Raw genomic sequence first — 18,978 nt, forward strand, 5'->3', positions numbered from 1 at the left:
GCCTTTCCTGGCTATTTCTCATGTTTAGTATAGGGTCCACCCAGATCATCTTGCTTACAGGCCCATCGCTCTGTTGTTACGCCACTGACTGGTATTTGGGGGGCCTTGTCATGTAAAAGTTTGGGTAACACTTTACTTGTCGCCGGTGTCATAAGCATATCATTACAGTGTCATAATAGTGTCATAGCACAGTTATGCATGTGTGACAAACATTATGTCCATGTCATAAACATTTTATGACTGTTGGCGTTAAGTGACATTTGGTTATGGCAAAGACAATCCAAGGTTGTCTCTGACATAACCGAATGACACTAATGGCCAACAGTCATAACATGTTTATGACATGGACATAATGTTTATGACTTATCTATGACTGTCAGAAAGTCAAAGAATGCATCAGTGGCACAGGTGCTGGACCAAACGTAAGATAACTGAAAAGAAAATAAAGGTCCGCAACACTGTAAATGCTCCCAGAAGATTTATTGGCACTAAATAGTGCCAATAAATCTTCTGGGAGCATTTACAGTGTTGCGGACCTTCATTTTCTTTTTATTTTCTTTTCAGTAATCTATGACTGTGTCATGACACTATTATGACACTGCAATGACATGCTTATGACACCAGCGTCAAGTTAAGTGTTACCAAAGTTTGGGAACCACTGGTCTAAGCCCCCCTCCTCCTCCTCCTCCTCCTCTCTGGCTTACCCAAACTGTATCCGTCCAGCAGAGGGGGGGTGCAGTTCCAGCCATCACACAAACTGTAAATAACTTTGCTCCTCTTTTTAGTCCCCTGTGATAGAGGCCAGCGGCAGGAGTGCCCAGTCAGCAGTTGGGTTTCTTTAGTTTGCAGTTAATGATTGTGCACTTGGCGAACGGGACACTGTGGTGGGAATGGGATTGATGACTGCACTGTACAAACCTTTAGAGTGAAAGTGAGACAATGCAACGCAATGCAAGATGCTTTTTTTTCAACCAGGGGCCTCATGTACAAAGACTTCCACAGATTTCCTCCTGAATCTTTGTGCATGTAAAAATCTTAGAAGATGCATGTGCAGTGCACCTAAAATTTCAAATGTATGTATCAGTCCATGCATAAGCAGGTTTTCATGCTGATTTGTGTGGTGTAGTCAGCCTCGGTACATCTGAACATATGCGTGAAAGGTTACTTGCAGAGATTTTTTTGCGCACCAACAAGCTTTATACTGTACATGAGGCCCGAGGGCAGTAATTGAACTTGCCTGGTTGTCATGGCTACCAGAGCTTGCATCACACTTCAGATGGGCAGGCCTAGGCTATCATTGAACATCCATAAATGCTTTCTACAGCAAGGCGTGATTCTGAAATTCCACATTACTTAAGATTCTAAAGCGAAATTTGAAATATCCATCCATTTATCAACATTCCCTGATGTTCAACATTCCCTGATGTTAGTTGGTTGGCTGGTTGTGTTTCCACAGAAGTGTGACTTCCACACTGTGTTACGTTTCATACCACAAAAAAGGCTCACAGGTTTAATCATCTGAAATGATTGGTATTTATTTCTATTATATCTGCAAGTCAGTTGGACATCAATAACAAGCTCTTATTGAAAAATGTGTTATCACAAAGGCCTTCTTTTACACAAAAAAACTGAATTCTTCCAAGACTCACAAATTCACACACATACACTCAAAATACACACTCACATACTCATTCAAGTACACATACACACACACACACACACACACATACACACACACACACACACACACACACTTTTTTCCAGTGGTGGCTGAGGGGTGTCACTGGGGGTCTGGCGTCTTCTTGGGCGAAGGTGCTGTTGTCACGACGACCGTAGAGACTGATTTGGGCGAGCCGGAGGCCGTCCTCTGCTGAAGCTGCTGAGCAGGTACTGTCTGGATGCGCACCTACACACGCACGCGCACGCGCACACACACGCACACACCAATACAGCAGTGTTACCTACCCATGCGCAGTTACTGTAGCCTATACACACACATTTGAATAGTTTCATTTGGGATGACTAATAGTTTTTAGTTTCGCACAATGCAAATTATGTGTTGGCCTACACCCAAACGTATACCGTGTGTGTGTGTGTGTGTGTGTGTGTGTGTGTGTGTGTGTGTGTGTGTGTGTGTGTGTGTGTGTGTGTAAATTCCCTGTCCCTGCCTCTAGTGCATGTGTGTGTGTGTGTGTGTGTGTGTGTGTGTGTGTGTGTGTGTGTGTGTGTGTGTGTGTGTGTGTGTGTAAATTCCCTGTCCCTGCCTCTAGTGCATGTGTGTGTGTGTGTGTGTGTGTGTGCGTGCGTGCGTGTACCTGTGTGGCCTGCCCCTGCTGCTGGAGCTGCTGCAGCTGCTGTGCGGTGACAAAGCTGACGGGTTTGTTCCCCGCTATCAGCTTGGTGCCAGCAGGCATCGTAGTCAAGATGATGTTCCTACCCAGAGTACTCAGGCTGAGGAGAGAGAGAGAGAGAGAGAGAGAGAGAGAGAGAGAGAGAGAGAGAGAGAGAGAGAGAGAGAGAGAGAGAGAGAGAGTAGAGATACCAAAGAGAGAATGGAGAAGGGGGGGGGGGGTTCAAGAGGCGAGAAAGAGCAAAGTACAGAATAAAACAGATAGATAGGGGAAAGATGGAAGATAGTGAGGAAAACAGAGAGAGTGAGCAAGGAAGGGGAAGAGAGAGAGAGAGAGAGAGAGAGAGAGAGAGAGAGAGAGAGAGAGAGAGAGAGAGAGAGAGAGAGAGAGAGAGAGAGAGAAGATAGAAGGGGGAAAGATATCAAGATAGAGAGGGAGACAGAGGAGAGGGATAGAGAGAGAGGGATCAAGGGAGAAGAGAGAAAAGACAAAAAGATGAATAGTCCTTCATTAGATCGGGGCCTAAATTTCCTCAGTGATTACACCAATAAAGCATTGTTAAGTAGCCATCAATACAGAACACACACGCACACGCACACGCACACGCACACGCACACGCACACGCACACGCACACACACACACACGCACACACACACACCAAGGGAAGGGGGAACTTGTGAGAAGAAAGCACAGATCGATTTGAGGGGAGAGAAGCACCGAATAGGCAGATTAACGACAACAGAGAGGACACAGAAAGTTAGAGAACAGACAAACTGGAGGAGGAGGGAGGGAGAGAAACGGAGAGAATAGACAGATGAAAGAAGAGAAAGTGAGGGATGACTGGAAAGAGGGCAGAAGAGGACACATCTCTCTCAGCTCCACTTCATCCTCGTAATTACTTCCTAGACATTCGTCTGTTCTGCATGATTGAACACGTACGCACACGCACACACAGTCTCAATACACACACACACCTGCACAAACACACGCACGTCACACACACACACACCGTTTCAAAAATAAGCACACACTCGCAGTCTCAAAACACTCACACAATCACACACTCACACTTCATTGCCCTCACATTTCCTAGCTGAAGGCCTTACAGCTCACATACAAGGAGACATCCAGGAGACTGCCGCCCAAACAGATTTCCAAACCTGAGTTCAATTGACTACACACACACACGAACACGCACACGTACACGCACACACAAAATCTCTCATCATGCATTCTGCACTCACTGCAAACATTCCCAATTAAACCTGTTCAACTGTAAAACCAAAAATAAAGTAAACAAAGTACTTAAAATGTGATATTTGTGATGCACTCTGTATATAATAAACACAGAGGAAGCGAAGAGAGTAAATGTGAAGAAGACAGACAGACACACACACACACATACATCTGTGCCCACACACACACCCACACACACCCTCCTTATGCATTCAGCATGCATCTTCTAACTACAGTGGGTCCTCACTTGGTGCTGATGTTGCCTTTAAGGAGGGGCGTGGTCACCACACTCTTGCTCTTCAGTGGTTGGCTGAGCACCGAGAGGGGCACTGTGATGCGAGCAGGAAGCTTGCCCTGGATAGGTCAGACAGAGAAGAGACAAAAACGCACGCACGCACACGCGTACACACACGCGCGCAGACACACACACACACAGAAAGTTAATATGATTATGAACGTTATGTAACAATTACAACGTTATGTCCACTCAAGTGCCTCATTAACTAGGATGCAACTAGGATGCCACTGACACATTACATTAAACTTCCATTCAGAGGCACACTGACAGACAAGAACCAAGAAACCAAGAAATGAATGAATAACCTTCATTACATTACATTTAGCAGACGCATTTGTTAAAAAAAAAAATGTGACATACAAAAGAGGAAAAACATCAAGCCGACGTTCAATCATAATTTTGAATACTCATTGACATGTATACGGCATTCAGTTAATTTGATCAAAGATTTCACATGCTTTCTATACCTCACAACCTTATATTAAAAGACAGACAGACAGACAGACAGACAGACACACACACACACACACACACACACACGCGCGCGCGCGCGCGCGCGCACAGATAGAGACACACACACAAGCACACTAATGGAAACACACACAAATGAATAGACACACACACACACACACACACACACACACACACACACACACTTACTGCTTGCGTGGCGACCACGGTGGCGCTGACCGGAGCCTGGCGTACGGTGACGGTCCCCGCGGCTCCTATGGACAGAGGCGTGGCCGTGACCCCCCCGGCAGCCCCCGCCGTCACCACCCCCTTAGCCCCTCCCACCACCCCCACCCCCGAGCTGGTGGCTATGGCAACGCTGGCCGGTTTCCCGGCGACAGACACCACGTTACCGGTGGTGGTGACGTTGACGCTGACGGTGCTGCCGGCTGTTATGCTGATGCCCTGGACCCCCATCCCCATGGCGCCCATCCCCATGGCTCCCACGGAGGAGGTGGCCTTCTGCGGGGAGATGACGCCCAGTCCGGGCATGATGCGGATGGTGGTGCCCCCTCCCGGCCCCGGGGCCTTACCCACCGTCACCTCCGCCCCACCAGGGGACACCGAGGTGGGGCTGACTACCGTAGCTGTCCCTGCGGCGCTGGCGAACCCGCGCCCCTTCTGCTGCTCGCCGCCGGGCACGGTCACAGCCAGTGCGGGCATGAGCCGAATGGCAGCCGTCGTCGAAGACACCGCGTCCGACGACGACACTACGTGACCTTTCACCCCTCCTCCTCCTCCCCCAGGTCCCGACGCCGCCCCCGCCACCACCACCTTGGCGTCCACGGGGCCCGTGATGGTCGTGGAGGGCCCCGTGACGTGTAGCGTGGCGGAGAGCGCCTTGGGGGCGGTGCCCGCTGTGCCTACTGTGCCGGCGGCGGTAGAGACGGCGGTGAGCATGTCGGGGGTGAGCTTGACGGTGGCCATGGGGCTCTTGGTGAGCGTGGCCATCATGTCGGGGGTGATGCGCAGCACCGTCTGGCCCTTGGCGTCCGTGGTGATGGAGGAAGGGGGCAGGCGCAGCACGTCCTTGCCCTGGATGCGCAGGTTGGTGGCGGTCAAGGGGATGCCCGCCGGCGATGCCGTGGAGGTGGCGACACTAGTGCCGAGACCTGCTGCCTGGGCCTTCAGCTGACCTGTGATGGCAACCTACGGAGAGAGGGAGGCGGAGCGAGGAAGAGAAGGAGAGAGAGAGAGAGAGAGAGAGAGAGAGAGAGAGACGGAGAGAGACAGACAGAGACAGAGAATAGAGAGAGAAGGCAAAAAGAGGGTGAGCAGTTAGAGAGAGAGAAACGGCAGTGAGGGCAGAGAGGACGATGACCATCACTTTAAAATAAACAGATGAAAACTGAAAGAAGGAGATGTGTGCTGTTGTTAATGACAAACTAGTATGGCGGGTGTGTGTGTGTGTGTGTGTTTACCTGTTTGAGTACGGCGGATGACGTGTGTGTGTGTGTGTGTACCTGTTTGAGTATGGCGGGTGTGTGTGTGTGTGTGTGTACCTGTTTGTGTATGGCGGATGACGTGTGTGTGTGTACGTGTGTGTGTGTGTGTGTGTGTGTCTGTGTGTACCTGTTTGAGTATGGCTGGTGAGGTGTGTGTGTGTGTGTGTGTGTGTGTACCTGCTTGAGTATGGCTGGTGAGGTGTGTGTGTGTGTGTGTGTGTGTGTGTGTGTGTGTGTGTGTGTGTGTGTGTGTGTGTGTGTGTGTGTGTGTATCTGCTTGAGTATGGCGGGTGAGGTGTGTGTGTGTGTGTGTGTGTGTGTGTGTGTGTGTGTGTGTGTATGTATGTATGTATGTATGTGTGTGTGTGTGTGTGTGTGTGTGTGTGTGTGTGTGTGTGTGTGTGTGTGTGTGTGTGTGTGTGTGTGTGTGTGTGTGTGTGTGTGTGTGTGTGTGTGTACCTGCTTGAGTATGGCGGGTGAGGTGGGTGTGTGCGCGGGGCTTCCCGGGCTGCTACAGGGGGGTTTGGTTGCCATGACGGCGGAGGCCAGGCCGGATACGGTGAGCGTCTGGCCCCGACTCGTCTGCACCTGCACAGGGCTGCCCGCCGTCTGGGTCCTCAGCGGGAGACTCACCACCGTCTGAAATAGACACACACACACACACAATTAGTATACTTTCACATTACAACTCTACTCTCATTACCGTCTGAAACATACAGAAAATGAATGTACTTTCGCATTGCTATTCTACTCTCTGATACACATAGACACCACTGGGTGACCAGAGCGGATTTCAGTAATTGAATGTCAGCTAATGTGATGGCAATAAGCTATGATGCTATATCAAACCAAGTTATTATTATTATTATTTATTATTAACTTTGGTCGTTTCTAGGGTACAGTAGTACAGTTATTCTTACCAAACTGGATCCCACTTTACAGTACCGTACATCCTCATTTTCAGGACCAGTAAGCCCACCTACTCTCAAAATTCTTTGCTGTTCACATTGTGACACTAATCCACCACACCACATATACACAAAAACAAGACTCTATATTAACACCAGCCAGCCGGCCAAATGCTGGTGACATTTTAGTTTGGCTGGTAGAAAAGACCAACTTACTAGCCACTTTGACCCATTAGTGAGTGTGTCTTTGGCTAGTAAGATTAACATCTACTAGCCATTTTGACTGATGGTGAGAAAAAGTTCATTTCCAGCCCTGCCCCAAAACGTACCTGTGTGATGCCCTTGCTGTGTGCCATGCTGACGGGCACTCGTATGTGCTGCGCTGCAGAGTGCACCAGCGTGGGCGTCTGGTGATGACCAGCAGCGGAGGTCTGGAGGCCAGGCTGAGCCGTCACCACCCGCACCTGGGGCAGGGAGGAGGTGGCCGGGTGGGCCACTACTCGAGCCCCAGGCTGCGCTGAGGCCTGCGGGGCCTGAGCTCCGGCGGGACCGGCAGACAGCAGAGTCCCCAGCTGAGGCATGGCGGGAGGAGACACCAGCAGAACACTATGGGGAGGGGAGAGGAGAGGAGAGGAGCAGGAGGAGAGGAGAAAAACAAAAGGTAGGAAAGAAAGAAAAGAGATAAACAATAAGGGTAAAAATACAGAAGGGAGGAGAGAAAAAAAGGTTTGTTGGTTTGAGAAACAAAGATCAAGTCAAGTCAAGTCAAGTAGGTTTTATTGTCAATTTCTTTACATGCACTGGTCATACAAAGAATTTGAAATTACATTTCTTGCTTTCCCATACAGACATAGACTAATCTAGGTAAGGACATAGACAGTATAGACATAGACAGTACTTATACATGGACTTAAGACAGTATGGACATAGACAGTGCTCATACAGACATTTAAAGTGCAAGACTGGACAACAGAAGACTTGTAGAGGACATACATTAAGAGGTATTTGTTGTGCTTTTGTGCTTTTCCTAAAAAAAAGTCCTTTATAGCGTTCTGACATGGTAATAGTAGCATTTTGAAGAAAAATAAATATTAAAGAGGTCTGTCAAGTACACCAGCAGCAGTGTGTGTGTGTGTGTGTGTGTGTGTGTGTGTATGTGTGTGTATGTGTTTAGTGCAGGTAGAAGGTGCGGTGTGCGTCTTGTGTGTATGTTCGTGTGTCTGTGTGTGTGTGTGTGTGTGTGTGTGTGTGTCAGTGTGTGTATGTTTGGGTTTAGTGCAGAAAGTGCAGTGTGCTTGTGTGTGTGTGTGTGTGTGTGTGTGTGTGTGTGTGTGTGTGTGTGTGTGTGTGTGTGTGGTGTGTGTGTGTGTGTGTGTGTGTGTGTGTGTGTGTGTGTGCGTGTGTGTGTGCGTGTGTGTGTGTGTGTTTTGAGTTAGTGCAGGTTGAAAGTTCAGTCACAAGTATAGTAGTGCAGGTGGAATGTTCAGTCGCAGATATGGTGGTGGGGGATGGGGGGGGGGGTTGTCAGTGGCCTTGCTGGCTAGAGGCTGACAGTGGAGGGAGAGTGGGTTGAGTGTTCAGCATCTTGATCGCTTGGTGCATTGTGCTGCTCGCCAGCCTGGTGGTACGGGAACGGAGGCGCCTGTACCTCTTTCCAGAGGGCAGGAGGCTGAACAGTTTGTGTGCAGGGTGGCTTGTGTCTTTGATGATCATCAGTGCTTTCCGGGTGAGGCGTGTGGTGTAAATGTCCTGCAGGGAGGGGAGTGGTACTCCAATGATCTTCTTCGCTGTGTTCACAACACGCTGGAGTGTCTTCCTGTTTTTCTCCGTGCAGCTTCCTCCCCACACTGTGATGCAGTTGGACACGACGCTCTCTATGGTTCCTCTGTAGAATGTTGTCATGATGGAGGGTGTAGCACTTGCCTTCTTTAGTTTGCGCAGGAAGTAGAGACGCTGATGGGCCTTCTTCGCCAGTGATGTAGTGTTGGTGGTCCAAGAGAGGTCGTCGCTGATGTGCACTCCAAGGAACTTGGTGCTGCTCACTTTCTCCACAGCATCGCCGTCGATGGTCAGTGGTGGCAGTTGTTTTTGGACCCTTTGGAAGTTGACAACAATCTCCTTGGTCTTGTTGACATTCAGCAGGAGGTTGTTGTCTTTGCACCATCTGGCCAGCAGGTCTACTTCTTCTCTGTAGTGAGTCTCATCGCCCTTGGTGATGAGGCCCACCAGTGTTGTATCATCCGCAAACTTCACTAGATGGTTAGTGCTGTGGGTCGTTGTGCAGTCGTGTGTCAGCAGCGTGAACAGCAGGGGGCTGAGAACACAACCTTGCGGAGCCCCCGTGCTCAGGGTCAGGGTGCTCGAGGTGTTGTTCCCTACCCGTACTGCTTGTGGTCTTTGCATCAGGAAGTCCAGCAGCCAGTTGCAGAGGGAGGTGCTGAAACCTAGTTTGTCCAGTTTTCTGATGAGTTGTTGTGGTATTATGGTATTGAATGCTGAACTGAAGTCAATGAACAGCATTCTCACATATGAGTCTTTATTGTCCAAGTGGGTGAGGGCTGGATGGAGGGCAGAGCAAATTGCATCCTCCGTGGATCGCTTGGCTCGGTATGCGAACTGGTAGGGGTCTAGGGTGGGGGGTAGGGTGGCTTTGATGTGTGACAGGACTAGCCGTTCGAAGCACTTCATGATTATGGGCGTCAGTGCTACAGGACGGTAGTCATTGATTCATCTGGTTCCAAAAGAAATTCAAGACTGCTACCCTAGCATTGTTTAGCGTGTGTGTGTGTGTGTGTGTGTGTGTGTGTGTGTGTGTGTGTGTGTGTGTGTGTGTGTGTGTGTGTGTGTGTGTGAATGTATGTATTGACGCTCACCCAGGGCTGGTCTTGACAGCGTCAGGGATGCCTGCCTTGGTGGGCGTGGAGGTGGGCAGGGGGGATTTGGGGGTGTTGGACGGGGTGGTGGGGGGAGGGGGCAGAGCGCCGGAGGGTAAGGCAGGGCCCTCCCCACTGCCACTCGAACCCGCCTCCGGTGTCCCCGGGGTCTTAGAGCCGCCCTCTTTACCCACACCCTTCTGCAGAGACACACACATACACAGAGAGAGTTGGGAATTAGTTGCAATACATCTTCTACTGAACGAGTGAATAAACAAATGAATGAATGAATGAAAAAAAATGTATGCATAAAAGAACGGAAAATGAGCGAGGAGTGAGAAAATGAGTGTGTGTGTGGTATTGTCTATTTAAACAATAAGCCACGAGAGGCTGTGGGTTATGCTCGATTGATAACGGCCAAGGGGAGTGGGGCACGACGTGAAGCGGAGTGCCGTAAACGTCCCCTTGCCCGTTATCATCAATAGAGCATAACCCACGGACTCAAGTGGATTATTGCTTATCTAAAACTGTTACACTTAATTGCTGACCAAATTTCTTTAAAAACGCTTTAATGACAATTGATTTCATGCGACAAGTTGACAAGAGGAAGTGATTGTGGTTACCCCGGCAACGTTACTCTGCGTGCGTGCATGCGTGCGTGCGTGCGTGCATGCGTGCGTGCGTGCGTGCGTGCGTGCTGCCAGAAAACACACTTCGCTACAAAAACTCAGCAAGAGGCGATAAACACAGCAGGAATGAAATGTCTTCGCAATCACACTGGTACCACCACAGATGGTGCAATGATGTGCTCTTCTTGCAAACTCCCTACCCCAACTGCAACATATTCTCATTACCGACGTAGATGCGCTGGGTCTAACTTAGACGCGCATAGAATCTTCAGGTGGAAGGTGTAGGTTTACGCTCGATTGACCACAGCTATCAGCCAATCAGAATCGAGAACCGGACCGCACAGTGTTAGATACGTAGGTTGTTCATGTGTGTGTGTGTGTGTGTGTGTGTGTGTGTGTGTGTGTGTGTGTGTGTGTGTGTGTGTGTGTGTGTGCTCACAGGTTTTGTGGCCGGTTTGGGTTTCTGCTGCAGGGCTTTCTTGGCTTTAGCTGCTGCTGCCTGGGCCTGGTGAATACGCTCTGGAACAGAAAACAACACTGTTAGTTTCAAAACACACACGCGCGCACGCACGCGCGCACGCACGCACGCACGCACGCACGCACGCACGCACGCACGCACGCACGCACGCACGCACGCACGCACGCACGCACGCACGCACGCACGCACGCACACACACACACACACACACAAACAGTTTGCAAATACAAACCACAGTTTCACAGACTTACAGATACACTCACATTAATGCATCAAATATGTGTGCAAACAACTAAGTGTACACAAACAGCCGTACTCTGTGAGCTCTGGGAAGTGGTCCAATTGCGTACAACAAAACCTTTTTAGATAACATGACCTGTGGGGCATTCCAAGAACATGGTTACGTGGAAAAACCTGGCAACGTTAACCTACAGAAAGTAGTAAACCTAATAATAGGCATCCTGCAAGCATCATTTAGCTAAGGGAATAAGGATTCCAGGCTCTTCTATTAGATGATTTACCACTACCTCAAAGTTAACTTAAGCTGCTTTAGTACGGAACCAGGTTCTTGGAATTTACCCCCCTGGGTAGGACACATCTCAGTAGAATTAATATATCCTGTTTTTGCCCCTTGTGTTATATTTAGATTCAGGAAAGATCATTCAGATTCTATTTTACACCTCTCTGATATATGGTAAGGTAGTTTCATGTAACACACTATGTTCCTCAGAGCACCTTGTTTTATTACTTTAACACATTTCCTAAGCTTAGATGTATCAAGGTAAGGACCTTGATACACTTATAATAGTGGAAAGGCTGAATGGCTGAGGACTCCAGTGTGGCCGGTAAGCAAGTAGTGAGCAACAAGTGAATGTCAGGCGCTGACAGCAGGTGAAGCGAGCAGCATTAAGACTCACCAAACTCCTCCTGGCTGCGGTCCCTGTGCAGGTAGATCCACAGCTTCCTGCCGATGTCGTACTTCACACACGGGTCCTTCTCATAGTGCAGCCGGTCCAGAGCACCACTCACCACCGTGTTCACCTGAACACACACACACACACACGCACACACACACACGCACACACACACACGGGCACACCCCCACGCACGCACACACACACACACCTATGAGCTCAGACTTCCTTACTTGGTATGTAACTTTCCAGACATTCATTTCAACCTAATTTGTGCGCATAAGTAGGGGTCGACCGATACAGGTTTTATTAATGGCAGATGCGATACCGATTTTTTTTTCCATCACCCTTAGCCGATACCCAATTTCCGATACCCGATATTTAGGGCCGATATGGGTTAAAAAAAAGGGTTTAAAAGTGACAAATATTCCAGGTCTCAAGTTAAAAATAAACATTCCTTTAACATTATCAAATTGAGGTAGAACTTGTAACATTTAAACAGCCACTCTAACAATCAAGTAATAAAAAAATTAAGTGTCTTGGTGCTTTAAAAAAAAAAACAAATTACATAAAATAATAAATATTGCGTATCGGCCAAAACCACACGTGTATTGGCCGATACCAATACACTTAAAAAATTAAAATATATATATATATATATATATCGGTCTATCCTTACACATAAGATTATCTTTTAAATATTTTTGGAGGTGTACATGTATTACTCACTGGTCATACTGTGTACACTCATTCATAAATGACACTTAAAGGATGAGTTCAGCTAATTTCAACATGCAGCTGTAATGCTCACACTACCCTGGACTTGTCTGTACCTGAGATTCTGGTCATTGTAATGGGGGCAGGTGTTGGTTTACATTTCAAAAAAACATCTTGATTTATTCCCAATAACATCCAAAAGGTTATGCAACATCAGCAGACAACTAGCAAACAGTGCTACCTTTTGGAAAAATATTCGGAGTAGGCCTATGTTAAGATTTTTTAAAATGTAAACAAAATCTGTCCCCATTAGAATACCTCAGGTCTCGGAAAGGGCTGAGCCGAAAAATGTAGCATCACCTGGTACTGACAAGTCAAGGGTAGCGTGAGCAATACAGGACCATATTGAAATTGGCAGAACTGGTCCTTTAACTGGCAAGACTGCAGTTGCAACCTGTGGTGCTTAATGACATGCTTGACTTGAAAACGTGAAAATGGTGTGGTGTGGGTAAATACAGGGCGAGATATAATATCGAGTGCGCACATTTCAGCCTATTGAGTGTGTTTGCGCAAGTGAGAAAGAGATAGTATTGAGAGTGTACATTTCTGCGCATTGACTGTGTGTGAGAAAGAGATGCATTTCTGTGCATTGAGTGTGTGTGTGTGTGTGTGGTGTTGATTAAGCATGTTCACTGCTGACCTGTGCACTGGTGACATCGGGGGCGAGGAACTGGGAGTCCTTGAGCAGTTCACAGATCTCTGCCCTCGTGCCCTCCCCATTGGGCAGCCTGGCAGCCGCATCTCGCACTGAACGCGCACACACACACACACACACACACACACACACACACACACACACACACACACACACACACACACACACACACACACACACACACACACACACACACACACACACACACACAATTAGTCTAGTGGACTGTGTCAAGTAATGACCTACCAAGTCATTTCAATTATGTGCCTACAATCTGTTCACAATTAGTCATTATGGCCATCTACTACCAATTTCTAGACCAAAATCACGGTTCCATGTCGGATTCTAGATCACAGATGTTATTATAATGAGATTCTTCAGCCTGGCGTAAGACTGAACTCAAAGTCCTCCTCAGTCCTCACCACAGGGCAGAGGTGGGCAAACTCAGGCCCGGGGGCCACATGCGGCCCGCTGAGCCATTACATGTGACCCGAAGAGCCTCTACAAGAAGGACACATTTTAAATCCAAATGCACTAAACATTCTTGAAATGGCTATCTAAAACAAGGGTCTTGTGAACTTTAGATTAACCATGTACATAGACTACATCTAAATACATTGTCTTATAATGTGCAGGAATGGCAAAGCTGAGAATTTATGTCAGCGTACATCATTTCTTATTTTCGACACGGACAAGTTGTCTACATCATCTGGCCCTTCGGTCAATATTCTACCCCCAATCTGCCCACCCCTGCCCCAGGGGGTGTATTGGGTCACACTGCACTGCACTGCAAATTGGCTATGTGGACCCTTCCCCCATCTCCATCTTTGTCTCAGTCTCATTTCCTGCCTTGCACTTCACCTAAAACGTGCTGTACTTCAAAAAAATATATATATTATGTAGAAAAGCCACACTCTCGGGTGCGATTCTTGTATTTTATTTTAGTGGGTTAGCAGGACTTTCTGAAAGAAGACCTTCACAAAAACAAAACCAGGGACGGTCCTCCTCACTCACCCAGGGAGAGTATGGTGACGTAGGCCGGTCGGTCGGAGCGGAGGAGGGAGTGCTCGCGGGCCTTGTTGAGCGACGTCTCCTTGTCGAACACGCCCTTGACGGGCCCCACCACCGACTCGAAGCCGTGCATGCGGTAGGTGAAGGCCTTGTGCGGCTGGTCATAGCGCTGCTGCTCCTGTGGGGAGATACAGACACAGGCGAGGTGGAAGTTAATTACATCGGGAGAGATAAGGAGTTGTCTTTCCAGCTATTTCAAGGCATGATTTTGAACTCTGCATGACACAGACTAAGGGCAAGCACAAAATCAGAGATAGGAGGGATTTGAGGGAAAAAGAGAGAGAAAGCCAGAGAGAGAGAGAGAGAGAGAGAGAGAGAGAGAGAGAGAGAGAGAGAGAAAGAGAGAAAGAGAGAGAAAGAGCGTGTGTGAGAGAGAGAGAGAGAGACAGATGGGCACAGGGACGGAGAAAAAAAGGTCCATGAGTTTTTTATTTAAAGGGAAGTGGTGTTCAGGAAATCCTGACAAACCTTGACAGACAGTGCTCTAGAGGGAGACACAGGGGTCACAAAGTTTTAGGTGTTGACCAAAGTGGACAAAGACTGGCGAATGCAAATGATGCACATGATCTAGAGACAGACCTGCTCCTGGAAGTTGTGCCTCTCCTCCCCAGTGCTCGGCCTCACCACATAGTCCGTCCACCTGAGGAATCAAAACAAAATCAATATGAATATAGAAATTACAAAACTTAACTGTATGAACAGACAGTCGTGAATACACATAGCGTTCTGAAGTGTATGTTCTATCTCTTGAACTTTCACATTTCAACATCTTGTGTGACAGTCCTGTCCAAAAGGACATATCATTTCATAGTGCCACATCCAAACCCCTGGGTATGAGTGGAGGGGGTAACTGTGAGCAGCACTGCAGTAGTAATTAGCATCCGTAGGTTAGTGCTCCCTCACTGGGTGTATTCCAATAAGCATACTCCCTCCTCGGTCTGGGCTTGTGGCCTCGCATTTCGCTAATGTCCCACCTTCGTGGAGAAAACAATTAAGTTTCCCCGCTGTCAGCCAAGCCACAACAATTTTTGGGGGACTATTCTTCATTGAAAATGAGAAAATTACATTAGAATTGACCGAGATAGTGAAATACAACGCTTGCATATTTTGCGAGATAGTGAAATACAACGCTGTTGTCGGTGACGTCATCACGAGACCACGAGGAGGCAATTGAGCAAGGGGGGACGGGAGTGCGCATATTGGAATCCATCCTCTGAGTCCCCTTGGCTTCAGCACCTTGGACAGCAGCTTGCTTATTGTGCCCATTGGTGCTGCCCCTCCTGTGGCTCCCTATGGCTCCCTGTTGAGCATGGCTATGGTCTGGATGTCTACAGCAGGGGTGGGGAACCAATGTCTCGAGGGCCATCTAAGGCCCTTGAGGCTGCCTTATCCGGTCCCCAATATAAGCTGGATGTTATGCAGTTCCACATTTGTGTTTAGTGCTATCTTATACAGTTTCTTCTACAGTTTCACAAATATGACGTGTTTTGTAAAGAAATCTTTAAAAAATTACATTTGCAATAAAATGAAATTATACTTTCTGGGTACCTAGTTAAGGTGGAGTCTGTCGTGTCTGCCTTCAATACAGGCCTAAAAGTGCAGGGGGGAATGTGTTCATTTCTATGTATTCAGTACGGGCCCTGGAGGACTTTATAAAATCTGAAGTTGCCCCTCGAATGAAAAAGGTTTCCCACCCCTGGTCTACAGTGTTGAAGGAATAATACCTTTTTATTAGGAATGCGCTTATTATGCACTTTGGCTTTCAGGCATAACATTTTTGAAATACTTACACAAAGCTTAGCATAAGCAGCTTAGCATGAATATTTTTGTTGATGCCAGTGATCTAATTGGATTCAAAAATTGCAGAAACCCAAAAGTTGAACTGTAAGGGAGCAGGGATTGTGCATGCGAAGGTCAATGAGTGAGGGCACAGTAGTGAATATTGTCTCATTCTTTTGAAACTCAGTAGTCGGAAACGCCAACCTCCGCCTCTGGAAACTGCAATTCAACAGGTACTCAGCTCAGGGTTCCAAAACACAAACTCGGAGCAGTTGGGTGTACTCAGAGTACATTAAACATTAGTGTTTCCACACATTTGTATTGTCCCTAACTGTTGCAATAGAACACATTTACAATGGATGTTGGGATAATGAAATTGGGTCTACCGACGACTGAGTTTCAAAAGAATGAGCCATAAGTAGTGAAGTAAGGTAGCTTACACTCTGGGGGCAGGAGGAGTCCCGTCCACACCATCTTCCTCCTGTGACAAATACAGATACCGATACAAATACAAAAAGCAATACATGTAAACAATACAATTAGATATAAACAATCAAAACAAAAATGATAACCAACACATCAGCAAATCTGTACGCACCTTGGTGGTCACGTGGTCCTTAGACTCCAGCCAAAGCTGACACAGGGCGCTCAAGTCCTTCTCCCCGTCCTGTACAGGTGCTACACGCACACGCATATAGACACATACACGCACACACACACACACACACACACACACACTAAGTATCTACCATTCCAGTAATCCATACATTGAAAATCACAGTGTATACCAAATATATATTCTTCATTTTTGGAGAAATGAAGTGGAAGTTTGAACTCACCTAGCCACTTCCACTGCTGCGTGTGCTCATGGAAGTCCACAAACGGAGAGAACCCGCTGGGCAGCCCAATCACTCCAGCTGGGGAGAAAAAAAACAGCAGCCATGTCACCAACCCATCAATCAAGAAATATTTAAAAGAATTCATTACCAGAATTCATTACCACAATCAAGAATGAATAAAAAAAAGTCATCAGCGCATCCAAGAGGTCCAAAATACTTTAATACATTAATTAATGATTTTCACATGGTTAGTACAAATTAGTAGACAAGATATTAGCATTTAAAATAATAGATATTGATGGCCAGCCCAACATCAATCAACCCAAAAATCGACCCAAAAATGTTTCAACGCTAGTAATGTAATACCATATAATGTAATGTAATGTACCGGCGGTAGGCACAGTCCTGTACTGACCAATACCGTGCTTTTATCTGACTCACGTTTGGTCTCTCCTGCCAGGAAGTGCAGTGCCGGCTGTACCAGGTCAGACCAGCAGGGGGCCAGGGAGTACCAGGGGTTCAGGGTGCTGGCGGGAGACGTCTGCCACTGCTGAATGCGCTCCTCCAGCTACAACACAACACAACACACAAAACACACACACAGTGAGCGTGTTTCAGTCATTCAATTTCAGGCACAGAGTTATACAATCATACTCCAGTAGGTCAAATGAATGTGTGTGCGAATGAATGTGTTCAAGAGTTGTTTTTATTGTCATTGTCAGAAAAGGCAATGAAATTGTGTTTGGAGCGCACTGCACTCCGGGACACTGCGTCTCTGCGCACCGCCACCGTGTGTGTGTGTGTGTGTGTGTGTGTGCGTGTGTGCACGAATGTGTGTGCGTGTGTGTGTGTGTGTGTACGAATGTGTGTGTACGAATGTGTGTGTGTGTGTGTGTACGAATGTGTGTGTGTGTGTACACGAATGTGTGTGTGTGTGTGTGCGTATGCGTGTGCGTGCACGTGCACGAATGTGTGTGTGTGTGTGTGTGTGTGTGTGTGTGTGTGTGCCTACCAGTGCGGAGGTGGCTAGGTTCTCCTGTCTCAGTATGTTCTCCAGCAGGTGGAAAAAGCTGAGAGCGATCTCCTCCACCACCGCTGGGCTGCTGATGCTGCCCTCCTCCATGGGCCTGATGGGGAGTGGACAGGAGAGAAGATAGAAGAGAAGCACCCCATTACATGACACTACTATGGCACTGCATTGCATTACATTATTATGGGGCTACTGATGCTGCCCTTCTCATTATTATGGGCCTGGGGGAGGACAGGAAAGAGGGAAGAGGAGAGCACCCCATTACATTACACTACATTACATTACATGACAGATAGACACACTAAATAAACTGGTGGAGATTAGAGTGATTCACCCCCAAGGTCACTTCCTGATCCTTCCCCATCCATCTCTCCTCCTCTAACACTCTCTTATGGGCAGTCATGAGGTGAAGGCGTCAGACTTGTGCAGGTAGGTTGCCGGTTTGACTCCCAACCCGTCAGGTTGGTGGGGGGAGTAATTTAACAGTGCTAACCCATCCTCCTCCATGATTGAGGTACCCTGAGCATGGTACTGTCCCGCTGCACTGCTCCCTTTCGGGCACCATTGCGGGCTGCCCCCTTGCACGGGTGACGCATAAATGCAATTTCGTTGTGTGCAGTGAACACTTGTGTGCTGAGGATTACTGTGTCACAATGACGATGGGAGTTGGGCTTTCACTTTCTTCACTTATGAAGCCCCAAAACATTTTTTTCAAAAAGTAATATCAGTAGACATACTCCTCTTTGACGGTGGCAAGGGGCAGGGTTGGGGTGGTGGGGTCTATGGAGCCGGGGCCAGTGCTGGAGCCAGGGCCTGGGCCGGAGCTGCTGGTGGTGGGGGTGCTGGTGCTGCTGGCGGTGGGGGGCATGAGCAGCTCCGAGGGGTCCTCCGCCTCCACCTTGATGGTCGGCCTCATCTTCCTCCTCTTCCTCTCCTCGCGCGCTCGCTTCTTAGGCAACGCTAGTTCACACAGCGCTGAGGACCAGGGAAGACACACGGTCAAGACTCATGCATGCACACCAGGGCTTGACACTGGCACCTGTCAACCGGCCAAATGCTGGTACAACTTGGCTGTGGCTGGCTGTAGTCTCACTAGCCATTTTCACAGCTACTGTAACTTAGTCTTTGGTGTGAGAAATCACAGGAGTTCCATCAATTGTTTGTATTTAAAATGCAAGAATATT

At 48.0% G+C, this 18,978-nt stretch overlaps 1 protein-coding gene across 2 annotated transcripts in view; it reads right to left on the reverse strand.

Annotated features, from left to right (window-relative positions):
• Positions 1–1,515: 1,515 nt before the first annotated feature.
• nfrkb (nuclear factor related to kappaB binding protein) overlaps positions 1,516–18,978 on the reverse strand; it is a 29,295-nt gene continuing 11,832 nt past the window's right edge. For both annotated transcript variants that reach the window (XM_063203129.1, XM_063203128.1), the window contains exons 9-26: positions 18,532–18,769; positions 17,777–17,891; positions 17,206–17,332; positions 16,765–16,842; positions 16,524–16,603; positions 16,366–16,406; positions 14,726–14,786; positions 14,090–14,264; positions 13,061–13,167; positions 11,647–11,770; positions 10,691–10,770; positions 9,623–9,822; positions 7,079–7,355; positions 6,301–6,480; positions 4,547–5,545; positions 3,836–3,942; positions 2,316–2,451; positions 1,516–1,906 (exon numbers count right to left, since the gene is read on the reverse strand). In XM_063203129.1, coding sequence (XP_063059199.1) covers positions 1,781–1,906; positions 2,316–2,451; positions 3,836–3,942; positions 4,547–5,545; positions 6,301–6,480; positions 7,079–7,355; positions 9,623–9,822; positions 10,691–10,770; positions 11,647–11,770; positions 13,061–13,167; positions 14,090–14,264; positions 14,726–14,786; positions 16,366–16,406; positions 16,524–16,603; positions 16,765–16,842; positions 17,206–17,332; positions 17,777–17,891; positions 18,532–18,769 — 3,251 coding nt within the window. In that variant the 3' untranslated portion in view covers positions 1,516–1,780. The remainder of the gene's footprint in view (positions 1,907–2,315; positions 2,452–3,835; positions 3,943–4,546; positions 5,546–6,300; positions 6,481–7,078; positions 7,356–9,622; positions 9,823–10,690; positions 10,771–11,646; positions 11,771–13,060; positions 13,168–14,089; positions 14,265–14,725; positions 14,787–16,365; positions 16,407–16,523; positions 16,604–16,764; positions 16,843–17,205; positions 17,333–17,776; positions 17,892–18,531; positions 18,770–18,978) is intronic.

The sequence above is a fragment of the Engraulis encrasicolus genome, chromosome 7 (assembly GCF_034702125.1).
Source record: "Engraulis encrasicolus isolate BLACKSEA-1 chromosome 7, IST_EnEncr_1.0, whole genome shotgun sequence".
In the NCBI taxonomy this organism is placed as follows: domain Eukaryota; kingdom Metazoa; phylum Chordata; class Actinopteri; order Clupeiformes; family Engraulidae; genus Engraulis; species Engraulis encrasicolus.